The following is a 16,389-nucleotide window of genomic DNA, read 5'->3' on the forward strand; positions in this document are numbered from 1 at the left end:
CATTCAATCATGGGCTGATCCAATTCTTCCAGTCACCCCACTCCCCTTCCTTCTTCCAATACCCTTCGATGCCCTGGCTAATCAAGAACCTATCTATCTCTGCCTTAAATAGACCCAATGACTTGGCCTCCACAGCTGCTTGTGGCAACAAATTCCACAGATTTACCACTCTGTAACTAAAGTAATTTCTCCACATCTCTGTTCTAAATGGATGTCTTCAATTCTGAAGTCATGTTGTCTTGTCCTAGATTCCCCTACCATGGGAAATAACTTTGACATATCTAATCGGTTCAGGCCTTTTAACATTCGAAATGTTTCTATGAGATCCACTCTCATTCTCCTGAACTCCAGGGAATACAGCCCAAGAGCTGCCAGATGTTTCTCATATGGTAACCCTTTTATTTCTGGAACCATTGTCGTGAATCTTCTCTGAATCCTTCCCGAAGTCAGTATATTCTTTCTAAAATAAAGAGCCCAAAACTGCACACAATATTCCAAGTGTGGTCTCACGAGAGCCTTATAGAGCCTCAACATCACATCCCTGCTCTTATATTCTATACCTTTTAAAATGAATGACAACATTGCATTCACCTTCTTCACCACCAACTCAACCTGGTGGTTAACCTTTAGGGTATCTTGCACAATGACTCCCAAGACTCTTTTGCATCTCTGCATTTTGGATTCTCTCCCCATCTAAATAATAGTCTGCTCATTTATTTCTTCCACCAAAGTGCATGACCATACACTTTCCAACATTATATTTCATTTGCCACTTCTTTGCCCATTCCCCTAAACTACCTAAGCCTTTCTGCAGGCTCTCTGTGTCGTACTGGACTGACCCTTGCAAAGACAAAGGTACCACAAAAACACTAACACACGTAATTCTTTTTCAAACCTTTATTCTTTACTCATAGCATGCTATGGGGGAAGTTACAGTCTGATCTCCCAGAAGAGTCAGTCCAGACACTGCCCCTGAGTTACACAATTCTCCACAATTTATAACATTGATCAGGTAGCAGGAAATCTTACGATTACAAGTTTAGATAATATTAGAATCATTTCAATCACATGCTAAGATACAATTAGATGTAAAATAATCATTGGTCAGTTAGTTATAATTATTTTAAGCCAAAGCTAGCCCATCAGTTCCTCATTCGGACCCTTCCCCTTTACTCCAGAACATTCTAGCCTCTACACTATACTTCCCATATCTAGCTATACCTTGAACTGCTTTTGAAAGGTCAGATAGTTCCTTATTTGAGCCTTTGCCTATCTTTAGAGAACAATGACTAGTACGCCACTGGTTGCTGGGTAAAGCTTCTTTTTGACTGTCCAAAACAGTAAGCTAAGGCGCCCACAAGGTGATTGATCATTAATTAATCATTGTTCTTAGTCTATACCCCTATTTACTTACCCCTTCACCCCATCACTGGTTCCTCAACACTACCCGCTCCACCACCTATCTTTGTATCATTGGCAAATTTAGCAACAAATCCATTAATCCCATAGTCCAAATCATTGACATACATCGTAAAAAACAGCGGTCCCAACAACCCCTGTGGAACTTCATTGGTAACCGGCAGCCAGCCAGAATCGGATCCCTTTATTCCCACTCTCTGTTTTCTGCCGAACAGCCAATGCTCCACCCATGCTAGTAACTCCCCTGTAATTCCATGAGCTCTTATCTTGCTAAGCAGCCTCATGTGTGGCACCTTTTCAAAGCCCTTCTGAAAATCCAAGTACACCACATCTATTGCATCTCCTTTGTCTACCCTGCTTGTAATTTCCTCAAAAAATTGCAGTAGGTTAGTCAGGCAGGATTTTTCTTTCAGGAAACCATACTAGCTTTGGCCTGTCTTGTCATGTGCCTCCAGGTACTCCGTAATTTCATGTCTAACAATCAATTCCAAAAACTTCCCAACCACCAATGTCAGGTTAACAGGCCTATAGTTTCCTTTCTGCTGCCTCCCACTCTTTTTAAGTAGCAGAGTAACATTTGTAATTTTCCAGTCATCCGGTACAATGCCAGAATCTGTCGATTCCTGAAAGATCATTGTTAATGCCTCTGCAGTCCCTTCAGCTACTTCCTTCAGAACCCAAGGGTGCATTCCATCAGGTCCAGGAGATTTATGCACCTTCAGACCTTTAAGCTTCCTGAGCACCTTCTTAGTCATAATTTTCACTACACATACTTCACTTCCCTGACACTCTTGAATGTCCGGTATACTGCACATGTCTTCCACTGTGAAGACTGATGCAAAATATGCATTCAGTTCCTCTGCCATCTCTACGTCTCTCATTACAATATCTCCAATGTCATTTTCTATTGGTCCTATATCTATCCTCAACTCTCTTTTATCCTTTATATACTTAAAAAAGCTTTTGGTATCTTCCTTGATATTAGTCGCCAGCTTCCTTTCATAATTCATCTTTTCCTTCCTAATAACCTTCTTAGTTTTCTTCTGAAAGTTTTTAAAAGCTTCCCAATCCTCATGGGTTGGTTCATTACCTGTTCAGAAATCTGTTGGCAGAGGGGTCAGAGCTGTTCCTAAAACATTGAGTGTGTGTCATCAGGCTCCTGTCCCTCTTCTCTGAATCTATAGATGGCATTTGAGCTGTGCTTTGTCACACAGTCATGGGTGAAGAGAGAGTAAAGCAGTGGACCAGGCACACATCCTTGCTTTGCGCCAGCGTTGATTATCAGTGAGGCTGAGATGTTATTTCTGATCCGCACTGACTGTGGTCTCCCAATGAGGAAGTCAAGAATCCAGTTGCAGAGGGAGGTACAGAGGCCCCGGTTTTGAAGTTTGTTTATTATTACTAAGGCAGTGATGGTGTTGGACACTGAGCTGTGAATGTGGAATGTAGAGATTGATCCCTACCAGAAGCAGAGAGGGTTAGGGAAAGATATACTTCATGGTAGGATTCCACTGAAGATGGCTGAAGTTATGGAAAATAATGTGCTGGATATGGCAATAAGTTAGGTTGGGCTTCAAACATAATAGGATATTATTCCTTGCTAAATTAAATTTCATGCTTGTATTCTAGGGAAATCCTAAAATGAACAAACGAACATTTGCAATTTACATTTAAGTATTGAAAACATCCAAAAATGCACATTGATCCATCCTAACTCAGTCAGTGCCAGCCTCTTCATTAGCACTGCAATAAAATGATATAAATTCTGATAGAAGTCCAACAGGAAATTATTGCTTCCACTTCACAACTTAATATGAATTAATGGAACAGGCAACCAAGCTGCAGCTGAGGCTGAACATAATTATCCATCACTTTGCTCCCATAGCCTGCTCTAATGTTAGTCTGATCTTCTCTCCATCTGCTTTTGAGAGCTTGTCCAATCAAGAGTCTATTTCCCTTGGGTTTAAGCCATGTTCTGCAAACTACTGTTACTTTCTTTACTCTTCTGATGCTGCTGCCCTACTTTGCGTTGTTACTCTCCAGGGGCTGGAATCTGGAATGAAGGTGACTCTAAACAATTCCTGAAGATTATTAAACTAGAGCAGAAGTGACAACTGAAAGTGATGGGAACCTTACCTGTCATCTACAAGAACTCACGTTTCATAGAGTCACAGAGGTACGGCACAAAGACAAGTCCTTTGGGTCTCTGAGTCTGTGCAGACCATCCACCATCTACTGTAATCTTATACTAATCCATTTTATTGTTCCCATATTCTACCTCTCACCTACACACCCTGGCCAGGTTACAGTAACTAATTTATCTATCATCCCATACATTTTTAGAATGTGAGAAAAAAACCTGTGCAGAAACCTAAGCGGTTATAGGCAAAAAGTGCAAATTCCATGCAGACAACACAGCAGGCCAGGATTCTAACCAGAAAACAAGCTTCACTGACCATGCTGCTGTGCTGTCCCAGCAGAGACCAATGATTAGGAGCAAAGGGTCTCAAAATTGATCTTTAATTTAATCTTTTACCCCTCTCTCTTCTGTTAAAGTTGAGGTTATTGAAGTAAACCATCTAATCAGCCCCATTATTGTCATTTAATTAGAAGTTGAAATTCATAGCTTGGTTCATTCAGGTCACTTCTCTGTTATGCAAGATGAGCAATGCCTTTACTTTATTTAAATCCATCATTTTTCATGGTGCATAATTGACCATCTGTGAACAGTAGGATATTAACCATTGCTGAAAGACAAGACGGAGTTTCTTTTGTAAGTGAAAAGTCATGATACCCAATAGAAACATTATCAGGTCTTGCCAGAAGTGATAGCAGTAAATGGAGCAGTGCGGTCATATAATCAGCAACTGGTTTTGAAAAGGCAGTTCAATGCTTGTAAATAATGTCTAGAAATTTTGGACACCTAGTCTAAATATCTCAAATATTGTTGTTTCTAGAAAAGAGTCTACATTTTCTGCAAGCTCCAGTGATGAGTCACATCATGAGGGCAGACGTTTAATATCAGCCAGATCACACACAGATCTGATAGGGAAACCAGCATGTATTCATTGATTAACATCGACTTTTTTATGTTGACACTCCACAGAAGGTTTTTGATTCAATTGGAAAGATATCCTGTGGACTTTGAACTCAAAATGATTGGGTTGCTGATTAACTAACTTCATCACTGAAGTGTTCTACTCACAGATGTGGCATGAGGCTGTGGTGAGGGGAGAAAGGGGGATCAGAATTCAGAAAACTGAAATAGACAGAAGAATGGGGTTGGGATGGTGTCTAAATTTAGAATGGGAGTTGGGGACTGCTTGAAAAACGAAAAGAGTGTTTGCATGACAAAGGTGAATTGAAGGGAGATGTGAGCGGAGAAAGGGGAAGGGCAGGAAGAATGGGAGTTAAAATGGATCGAAGGAAAGAAGAGTAAGAAGGAAAATTAAGAGTAAAGAAAAATAAGGTGCAAAGTGGTAAATTAATGTTAACCAACAGAGGTTGAGGAGAGAAGCCAAGGAGAGGAAGAAGTTACCCAAATTAACTGAAATAAATTTAGAGAGGCGGTTACAATGTGCTGTTGAAGGTGGGATACTGTGAAGCAGCTGGGCAAGTAAAGATTATCAGCAGGTGCTCAGAATTGGAGGAAGTCCCAGTTTTGTGGATTGGAGGGCAACACAGTGTCAAAGTGAATTGGCATGTGCAAGGAAGAGTGGTGGAGGTGAAGAGCTTGCGTTTCTGAAAGGGGAGGAGGTGATGTCTCTCTACACCGGGTCTGTGGTTCATAATGTCTCCGTAAAATGCAGTATGAAGGTTTGGAGCTGGGAAAGTGCTGGCCAAGGTTACTTCCGTGCCAGTGAGTCTGTTGAAAATTCAACTGTCTCCTTGTTATTTTACTTTTAAAATCAAGATCCTAGCCCACAGAGGAATTCTGCCGACTGGCACATTCCGGGCTACAGCAGTACATGCTGAGGGAGGCACTGAAGATTGCTTGCAGCCACACAAGGGCTCAGTGGGGAAGGGCAGCAGTACAGTGTATGCTTTTTCGACTACTGGATAGGGAGGGGCAGGGTTAGCTGAGGAAGCTCCTCATTTTTGTAGTAGTGTATCACCTCAGGAGTCCACATGAGTGACAACTCTGGTTTTAAGAATGCCGCAGAACACTGTTTAAACCATGAATGTAAGAATGAAAAAGGCATTGCTGGTTTATTCATGTTTCTTTTTATTTTTTATGGGTTTTATTTTGATATAAAATTTAAAAATAGGTACTTGAAGTGAAACAGAAGTGTAGTATTAAATCAGACCATAGGTCATGTACCGCACTGGCAAAGCTGGTGTCTGATTGCCTGTCCCTCACTGTCCTCAAAACAGAATTCTCAGCACACAAGGGCTGGTCTGGTTAGCTCAGAGCCACTGACTGTGCCAAATTTCTGTTAACACAACTAGCATGACTATAATTAATAAACTATAATTAACAAACTATAATTAACATTATGGTAAGATACTGACGATCAGACTATGCCGTGCAGACCCTCTCAATAAAAGGGTTAAATCTGCATGAGTGTTTGTTAATCTGTTGGTTATTGGTTTAGGCCTGATAGCAGTCTTCCCTTCAGAGCCGCGGTAATGACAGGAGCTGAGACTTGGTGCAATGCTGTGCTGCCTGATCATGTGTGGCGCTGACTCAGCTGCTCCCAGGAAGAAAGCTTGTTTACGATCACAGGCAGCAGCGAGCTGCTGGCTTGCTGTGTCTCAGTTTTCAGTAGTTTTTTTTTGTTAGCGCGAATAATTTATCTGACCTCCCCCCCCCCACCCCGCCCCCACCTTGTCCTGTCCCGTTTCCCCTTGCAGAGTGTTCTGTGGACTGGGATGCCGCATTGGGAGCACTCTGGGGAGAGGGACGGACAGGTAATTTCGTTCCTGGATCATTAGCCTTCTTAAAGGAGATGCTGTATAGTTTCTAAGCTGCAGGTTACAGAGCGGCTCTGGGCTACATTTTGTACACAATTATCCAAATTAATATGTTTCATGTAAGTAACGATTTTTTACTCTGTCAATAATGCCGCTTCCCTTGTTTGTAGATTTTCTCCCTTATAAGCACTCACCTCTAAGTTTGCTGACCTACCCCTCAATCCGACAATATATTAATTATAAAATTCTCATCCCTGCTTTCTGTAGCCTCGCTTCTCTCAAGCGTGGCAGTCTCCCCCAGCCCTACAACCCTCTGAATTACTTGTAGTCCTCCAGTCCTGGCCTGTAGTGCATCTTCAGTTTTAATCATTCCAACGCTGGCAGCCATGTCTTTGACTGCCGAGGCCCAATGCTCTGAAATTCCATCCTTGTACCCCCTGCCACTTTACCTCTTTATCCATTTCGTTGTTCCTTATGAATCCTACTGGATATTTTTGGTTACCAATCTTAAAATTTGGCTTAAAGCCAAGTAATGCAAGATGTTGTTATCACTGATGGTGGAGACATTGTGAAGGTGAATTCCTTATTTAAACTTATCAAATTTATGCTTTTGCAATTGTTACCTTTCTGAGAAAATTGCTCCCAAGGTGTTGCTCAGGGGCGCTGTGCTGCTGCAGAGTCCTTGTACGTAGAACAGCAGTGTGGTAAACCACGTATATATGTTGTAACTGGGTTACCTGTCTGGACACACCCCTCTGCTGACAGCTCCGGTGGCTCCTCCCACAGACCCCTGAATAAAGGCGATTGTGTCACTGCTCCTCCCTCAGTCCAGGACAGACATTCAGCATGGACGTGGGCCCATTTTACTGTTAATAAAAGCCTTTCAGTATTTACTCTTCTTCCAGTCTTTTGGAGTAATTGATAGTGCATCAAGCAGATTTTGCCGTCCTGAAGGAAAGTAAGAAGTGATGCCGTATAGGCGGGTGGAAATGAACACAAAATAATCTGCAGATGCTGGGGTCAAAGCAACACTCACAATGCGCTGGAGGAACTCAGCAGGTCAGGCGGCATCCGTGGAAAAGATTGGTCGACATTTCAGGCCGGAACCCTTCGTCAGGACTGAAGAGGGAAGGGACAGAGGCCCTATAAAGAAGGTGGGGAGAGGGTGGGAAGGAGAAGGCTGGTAGGTTCCAGGTGAAAAACCAGTAAGGGGAAAGATAAAGAGGTGGGGGAGGAGAGGCAGGGAGGTGATAGGCAGGAAAGGTGAAGAAGGAATAAGGGAAAACAATGGGTAGTAGAAGGAGGTGGAACCATGAGGGAGATGATAGGCAGCTGGGGGAGGGGGCAGAGTGACATAGGGATAGGGGGAGGGAATTACTGGAAGTTGGAGAATTCTATGTTCATACCAAGGGGCTGGAGACTACCTAGACGGTATATGAGGTGTTGCTCCTCCAACCTGAGTTTAACCTCATCATGACAGTAGAGGAGGCCATGTATGGACATATCCGAATGGGAGTGGGAAACAGAGTTGAAGTGGGTGGCTACTGGGAGATCCTGTCTGTTTTGGCAGACAGAATGGAGGTGCTCGGCGAAGTGGCCCCCCAATCTGCGTCGGGTTTCACTGATGTAGAGGAGGCCCCACCAGGAGCACCGGATGCAATAGATGACCCCAACAGACTCACGTGAAGTGTTGCCTCACTTGGAAGGACTGTTTGGGGCCCTGAATGGTGGCAAGAGAAGAGGTGTAGGGACAGGTGTAGCACTTACGCTTACAGGGATAAGTGCCAGGTGGGAGACCAGTGAGGAGGGATGTGTGGACCAGGGAGTTGCGGAGGGACTGATCCCTGCGGAAAGCGGAGAGGGGTGGAGAGGGAAAGATGTGCTTAGTGGTGGGATCCTGTTGAAGGTGGCGGAAGTTGCGGAGGATAATGTGCTGGATCCGGAGGCTGGTGGGGTGGTAGGTGAGGACAAGGGGAACTCTGTTCCTGTTGTGGTGACGGGAGGATGGGGTGAGGGCCGAAGTGCAGGAAATGGAGGAGATGCGGGTGAGGGCATCATTGATGACAGCAGAAGGGAAACCACGATCCTTAAAGAAAGAGGACATTGGAGATGTCCTGGAACGGAAAGCCTCATCCTGGGTGCAGATGTGGCGGAGACAGAGGAACTGGGAATAGGGAATGGCATTTTTGCATGTGGCGGGGTGGGAAGAGGTATAGTCGAGGTAGTTATGAGAGTCAGTGGGCTTGTAGAAGATGTCAGTGGACAGTCTGTCTCCAGAGATGGAGACCAAGAGATTGAGAAAGGGGAGAGAAGTGTCCAAGATAGACCAAGTGAATTTGAGGGCTGGGTGGAAGTTAGAAGTAAAGTCGATAAAATTGATGAGCTCAGCATGGGTGCAGGAAGCAGCACCAATGTAGTCGTCAATGTACCGAAGGAAAAGTTAGAGAGCAGTACCAGAATATGTTTGGAGCACAGACTGTTCCACATAACCAACGATGAGGCAGGCATAGCTAGGGCCCATGCGAGTTCCCATAGCTACACCCTTAGTCTGAAGAAAGTGGGAAGAGCCAAAAGAGAAGTTATTGAGTGTGAGAACCAGTTCCGCCAACCGGAGGAGGGTAGTGGTGGTGGGAACTGGTGAGGTCTATTATCCAGAAAGTAGCGTCCTGACAAAGGGTTCCGGCCCGAAACGTCGACCGATCTTTTCCACGGATGCTGTCCGACCTGCTGAGTTCCTCCAGCGTGTTGTGAGTGTTGGGTGGAAATCAGTTATTCATAGGTTTGTTATCTGCTGTTCGGGCATTCCCTGCTGCTGGAAAGCTCTCCAATGAGGATGAAGTACAGAGTGGTGGACAAGTAAAGCTGTAAAAAATAAACCAGAAAGCTACAAACTGCAATGCCAGTCTAGGGGTAATCTGAATAATCCAAAATTAGCAGCCAGCCATTCCAAACATGTTGGTTAAAAAACTGGCGTCTTTATGCATCTCCCAGAAGCATAACCACTTACATCCAACTGCGATAGTCCTACTTGCATGTGTTTGACCTATATCCTTTTAACCATTTCCTATCCATGTACCTGTGCACACATCTTTTAAATGTAACTATATTTACCTCTACCACTTCCTCTGACACTACACCCATCACTGGGTGAAAAACATTCAAAATCTATCCACTCTCTTAAAGCAATGCCCTCTCATTTTAAACTCTATTACCATGGGAAGAAGTCTTCTGCTGTCTATCCAACCTATCCTCATTGTGAATTTATGAACTTCTGCAATGTCATCTCTCAGCCTCCTTCACTACACAGAAACCAGCCCAGCCTCCTTATAATTCATAGAAGCTCCTGCCCTCTGACACAGACAACATTTTTGTGAATTATTTCTGGATTCCCTCAAGTTTAATTCATCCTATAGTGTGCTGGCAAGAACTGTATTCATGTCTCCAAGTGTGGTCTGCTCAACATTTGGTACAACTGTAACATGATGTCCCAATTTTTGTTCTCAGCTCAGTGCCACAGCTGATGAAGGAAAGCATGCTATATGCCTTTTTCACCACCCTGCCGAATCATGTCTCCACTTTCAGGTAACTACTGACTTGTACCCCTAAGTTTCTCTTTTCAAAAACACTCCCAAGGGCCTTTCCATTTTCTATCCTGTGCATCATGTCTTGATTTAACTGCCCAAAACACATCACTTCACATTTTCCGAGTTGTTCAAAATCCTGTTGCAACCTTAAACAATCTTCTTCAAGTTCACAATTCCATGAGACCAATAATTTTTTATCACCTGTGATCTCACTGATCATTTTAGCAACAATTTTATCAATAAATCATTAATATATGTATATGTAGAAATAGTGGATGCATTAGTGATAATTTTTCAAAACTCGTTAGATTCTGGACTAGTTCCTGAGGATTGGAGGGTGGCTAATGTAACTCCACTTTTTAAAAAAGGAGGGAGAGAGAAACCGGGGAATTATAGACCGGTTAGCCTAACGTCGGTGGTGGGGAAACTGCTGGAGTCAGTTATCAAGGATGTGATAACAGCACATTTGGAAAGCGGTGAAATGATCGGACAAAGTCAGCATGGATTTGTGAAAGGAAAATCATGTCTGACGAATCTCATAGAATTTTTTGAGGATGTAACTAGTAGAGTGGATAGGAGAGAACCAGTGGATGTGGTATATTTGGATTTTCAGAAGGCTTTTGACAAGGTCCCACACAGGAGATTAGTGTGCAAACTTAAAGCACACGGTATTGGGGGTAAGGTATTGGTGTGGGTGGAGAGTTGGTTAGCAGACAGGAAGCAAAGAGTGGGAATAAACGGGACCTTTTCAGAATGGCAGGCGGTGACTAGTGGGGTACCGCAAGGCTCAGTGCTGGGACCCCAGTTGTTTACAATATATATTAATGACTTGGATGAGGGAATTAAATGCAGCATCTCCAAGTTTGCGGATGACACGAAGCTGGGTGGCAGCGTTAGCTGTGAGGAGGATGCTAAGAGGATGCAGGGTGACTTGGATAGGTTGGGTGAGTGGGCAAATTCATGGCAGATGCAATTTAATGTGGATAAATGTGAAGTTATCCACTTTGGTGGCAAAAATAGGAAAACAGATTATTATCTGAATGGTGGCCGATTAGGAAAAGGGGAGGTGCAACGAGACCTGGGTGTCATTATACACCAGTCATTGAAAGTGGGCATGCAGGTACAGCAGGCGGTGAAAAAGACGAATGGTATGCTGGCATTTATAGCGAGAGGATTTGAGTACAGGAGCAGGGAGGTACTACTGCAGTTGTACAAGGCCTTGGTGAGACCACACCTGGAGTATTGTGTGCAGTTTTGGTCCCCTAATCTGAGGAAAGACATCCTTGCCATAGAGGGAGTACAGAGAAGGTTCACCAGATTGATTCCTGGGATGGCAGGACTTTCATATGAAGAAAGACTGGATGAACTGGGCTTGTACTCGTTGGAATTTAGAAGATTGAGGGGGGATCTGATTGAAACATATAAGATCCTAAAGGGATTGGACAGGCTAGATGCAGGAAGATTGTTCCCGATGTTGGGGAAGTCCAGAACGAGGGGTCACAGTTTGAGGATAGAGGGGAAGCCTTTTAGGACCGAGATTAGGAAAAACTTCTTCACACAGAGAGTGGTGAATCTGTGGAATTCTCTGCCACAGGAAACAGTTGAGGCCAGTTCATTGGCTATATTTAAGAGGGAGTTAGATATGGCCCTTGTGGCTATGGGGGTCAGGGGGTATGGAGGGAAGGCTGGGGCGGTGTTCTGAGTTGGATGATCAGCCATGATCATAATAAATGGCGGTGCAGGCTCGAAGGGCCGAATGGCCTACTCCTGCACCTATTTTCTATGTTTCTATGTTTCTATGACAAAAAGCAGGGCAGAGATCACTGATCCCCGCAGCACTCCAATCTGAAATGCAATGCTTCAACACTGCCTCTTTCCACAAAGCCATTGTTGTAATCAGTTGGCTAGCTCAGCTTAGTTCTTATGTGTACTAACTTTCCAAACCAGCCTACCGTGCAGGACCTTGTCAAAGACTTTGCTAAAGTTCACGTAGGCAGCATCAACCACCCTTCCCTTGTCAATCATTTGGTCATCACTTCCAAAACCTCAGTCAGGTTCATGAGACATGATTTCCCACACTCAAAGCCATGCTGAATATTGTCAATCAGTCCTTTTGGAATTTGCTGTTCCAAATGCAAATAAATCCCCTATCTCAGAGCCCTATCCAGTGACTTTTCCATCAGAGATGTAAAGCTCGCCAACCTGTGGTTCCCTGTCTTGTCTTTGCAGTCTTCTTAAATAAAGACACAACATTAGCCATCTTTCAGTCTTCTGGTACTCAACTGCAGCTATTCTACCAGTGCCACAGCAATTTCTTTCCTTGCTTCCCAAAATGTCATATAGAGCCTGGGGACTTCCCCACCTTTATGTACCTCAAAGCCACCAACTCCACTTATTTAAAAATATTGACATGCTTCAGAATAACACTATCTCTTCCCTGAACTCATTAGTTTCTGTGTCCTTATCCACAGTAACTGCTGATGAGTATTCATTGAAGCCTTCTCCACATGAAAATGATCAAAGACTTCCCTGATCTGCCAAGGAAACCTCATGTCCTCTTTTTGCTCTCCCAATGTCCTTCTTAATAGTACTTCTACATCCTTTACACTCCTCAAATGACTCGCTTGATCCCAGTTGCCTGTATCTGACATATTTCATTTTCATTTTCCTGACCAGCACCTCAATATTCCTCATTGCCAGGGTTCCCTAATCCTGTCAGTCTTGCCTTTTATTCCAACTACACCAATTAATCCCCTAAATTCTGGCAGTCCAAATCAATATTAGGGATGTTAAAGTCAACTAACTTTGCAAACTACCTCATCTATCTGGGACCTCCCTACATATTTGCCTCTCTAATTCTTACTGACCAGTGAGGACATACAATATACTCTAAAAGCACCCATTTCTTATTTCTATGTTCTACCTGAATAGTCTCACTGGACATTCCTCCCAGCATATCCTCACTAAGTAATGCCATGACCTCCCTAATTGACACATTTCACTCTGTTTCGATACACATGAGATAAACAAATAAATCTGAAAGTGAATCCAATCAGTTCAGCAGTCTCCCCTCCACCCCTAAAACTTTCATTCTTACTGCTCTTCCTGTTATGTTCTTTGGCTCCACATTTGTGCTTTCCAAAGGGCAGAGCAAAGATCAAGCACGATATGAATATGGCGGCGGGGGTGGAGGGGGTGGGGTGTTATATGTCACCTCAGCCTGAAACACCGCTCCAGAATATCTCTATTTAAAATCCCTAATGTTGACCATTTAAGTATGTCTGTTTCAAGGCTGGGAAGAACCACAGGGCTGCTACTTATTTTGAAAACTAGGTTTAAAGAAGGCTGCCTAAAAATTCAATCCCTGATGGTAGCATTAAACACAAAGCAAATAGCAGCCGAAAAAAACTCTATTCTGCTTTCAACAGTTGGGTCAGTTGACTATTGATCAGGAATGAATTTCTAGGAACGAGCTGCTGTCCCTGTCTATGGTTGAAACACACATTGAATTTGTCCAAGAAGATTGCAACTCCTACTGCCCAGGTCAAACAAACTTCTCTTCTAGCCCCAGTTACTGGAATTTTTCAGTGATAATGAAACACCTCCTCTTTTTGATCCACAGAACTATTCTGCTAGTTTGCCCCCTGCAGGATTCAGCAGGTGAATCTTTAATTCCTTGAGACAAGGAAAGTCCTTGAAGGTCACACTCTTCCTTATATGATACAATATGAAATAGCCTACCACAGCACCATTCTGATGTCACGTTACTACTCCCCACCCACTTAGATAATGCCAAAATTACATTAATTTTAGTGTGACAAGACCTGTTTATTAATTCAATAATGGGAATAAGCTGTGATGAAAATGTTTGCTACTTGGCTCTCTGATGCGTCACAGCCTCTTTACTTGCTGAGTGGAAGATAACTGAGAGTATTGTGAGCCAAGTGATTTGGCTTTGCAGTGAAGAACAGGCAGGTCTCATAAGGGGTTGTTGTCCTTCCTGTGTTGTGAGCATGTGGATGAGGTATCAGCACTTTTACTGTATGTTTGTTGCTTCTCAGATCACTCTACTGTGTGATGTGGCCATTTGATTAATTAAATTAATGTAATCATTAACCAAATGGGTCTGCTGCACTGCAGGATGGTTGAAGACTGAACAAACACGGCAGAAGTGCTGACCTCCACTTTACTTCATCAGTGAAAGCTGTACATTTCCTGTAATTTTCCAAAATTACCACTGGGAAGTAAGGCTCCCTAAACCCTATCCAGCGTATGACAGCTTTGCAAACTCGCCTGCCATTATGCACTACATACTGCCTCCTGGTGCACAGAATGCCTCATTCCTGCAGCTGAATCGCCTCTCTCATGTGGTCGTGGGTTTTCAGAGATGTGTAATGTTTCCATTGAATAAATAATGTCACTATTTGGGTATTTGGCAGATGATTGACTATATGTAGCCAGAACTAAATGATAGAATCGGAATCATACAGCACATTCAGTGGGTGTTTAACTGGATGGCAGTAACATATCAAACTCACAACTACACTAATTCCATTTTTCATCTCACATTCCCACTGGTCCCATATTTTCCTGCCATCAACAACACTAGATACACTTTACAGTAATGATTTAACCAACCATTCAGCACATATTTGGCATGTGGGAGTAAAGTCACATGGTCACACATGGGAGCTTGCAAACTCCACACAGTGTGTACTGAGGATCAGAAATGGAGCCAGTTGTCTGTAACTGTGTTATCAGCTGTGCCACCATGCTGCTTTGATAATGGCTACACATTCTGCCTTCGCTAGTGGATTCTGCTTCCTCTTCATTTTCATCAATATTCTCTCGTCTTCTGTCATCATTGAAGACCATTTTGCCTATTGATCCAGTCTCTGGGTAGACTCAGGCTTAGATTATGGTCTTTCTTCCTGTGATATTCCATTCAATGGGAGCTAAATTGTAGATTGGAGGCCTGGTTTCATAACGTACATTGCATAAATGTCACCGGTCCTGCGTTAATACAAAGCTGGATGTAATTGTATCATTGCTTTGTACATTTGTATTTTCAAGAACCACATAAAAATGTATAAATACTTGGAACACACACAAGAGTCCTGGCCCAAAACATTGACTGTACTCTTTTCCCATAGGTGTTGCCTGGCCTGCTGAGTTCCTCCAGCATTTTGTGTGTATTGCTTGGGTTTCCAGCGTCTGCAGATTTTCTCTTGTATGTAAATACTTGGAACTATGTCCACAGGTTCAGTGAGCCAGAACAGGAAATGTGTAATCATAAAACCAGCGGTGATCAGTCAGAGCTGGTGCTCAAGGACCATTTATGTGCACATCACACAGAGGTTAAAAAGCATTAAGGAAGAAGATTAAACTAACTGGTCTTTAATTACCTGCAATTTATTGTACAATAGGAAAATGAGTAACTCGATATTGGAATACCTCTTGAGTGAAAGGTAGAGTTATGATTACAATACTTCAGTGTGTGTTCTTTGGGTGCTTATCTGGACAGTGACGACATGGTGAGTTACACTACTTTGCTGCTCAGGAGTCCTTCATTCCTGGTATCTGCCTCACCAACATTAGTCTCATTCCTATTGGAACCGATTTACCATTGTCCTCCTTCAGGAAGCAAGTGGGTTTCTACGGGACCAAGCTGGAATGAGATCAATCATAACGTCGTATTTGACCCAGTGATTTCCTATCTGTTGTAATTCCACACTTCCATGCTCGCTTGACACTTAATACCCTTCTTTTTTCAAATGTACATCCAAATCCCTCTTGGTCATTGGTTTTAATGCAACAAAAATAGGCATGTACATACAATTTCTCTCTGTTGTTATAGGCAGATCTTGCGAACAGTTTAACTGATACATATGTTCCTCCCATTTTTTTTAGAAATTGCTAGTGGTTACTTATTTGCACATGATGACCCAATTTCAGATAGACTACTGCTTTGTAAACAGTAAAGTTACACAATATAGCTGCATTCTATTGCCGCAGTATTATGCCAAGGGTCGCACCCACCTCAGGGTATGCCAGACTGCTACATGTAAAGTGAGTGCCATGTGCCACATACCCTCAGTCTACCTTATTCCTCTTGTAGAAGAGCAGCACAACACTCTCCTGGGACAATATTGTATGATGTGATCAACCATGTTTTACAAACGTGTCTTCAATAGTAACACAGTGAGTTTCAGTGAAAACTTTGTTCAGCATGCCATCCATACAGATCATGAGTGCATTGAGGTAGTACAGGGTATTTAGTCACGGCCCATTATACTGATGGTGTTTAGGGCAGCAAAGTAAGTCCTCCATCTCAGTCTGTCCTTGGCCATCTTCACCATTGTTCCCCAGGTGTGGTTCAGGGTCCTCATTTCTGCCTCTACAGAACGGCGCCAAGATGGCTTTGGTCTCCTGCAGTTCTTCCACCCTTCTGAGGTCCAATGAGGTGCTGTCA

At 43.2% G+C, this 16,389-nt stretch overlaps 1 protein-coding gene across 1 annotated transcript in view; it reads left to right on the forward strand.

The window, feature by feature from the left end:
* Nucleotides 1-6,428: 6,428 nt before the first annotated feature.
* The window catches only part of mpp1 (MAGUK p55 scaffold protein 1), a 72,638-nt gene continuing 62,677 nt past the window's right edge, over nucleotides 6,429-16,389 (forward strand). The window contains exons 1-2 of the mRNA XM_072270593.1: nucleotides 6,429-6,452; nucleotides 9,838-9,915. Coding sequence (XP_072126694.1) covers nucleotides 6,444-6,452; nucleotides 9,838-9,915 — 87 coding nt within the window. The 5' untranslated portion in view covers nucleotides 6,429-6,443. The remainder of the gene's footprint in view (nucleotides 6,453-9,837; nucleotides 9,916-16,389) is intronic.

Source organism: Mobula birostris, chromosome 10, assembly GCF_030028105.1.
Source record: "Mobula birostris isolate sMobBir1 chromosome 10, sMobBir1.hap1, whole genome shotgun sequence".
Lineage (NCBI taxonomy): Eukaryota > Metazoa > Chordata > Chondrichthyes > Myliobatiformes > Myliobatidae > Mobula > Mobula birostris.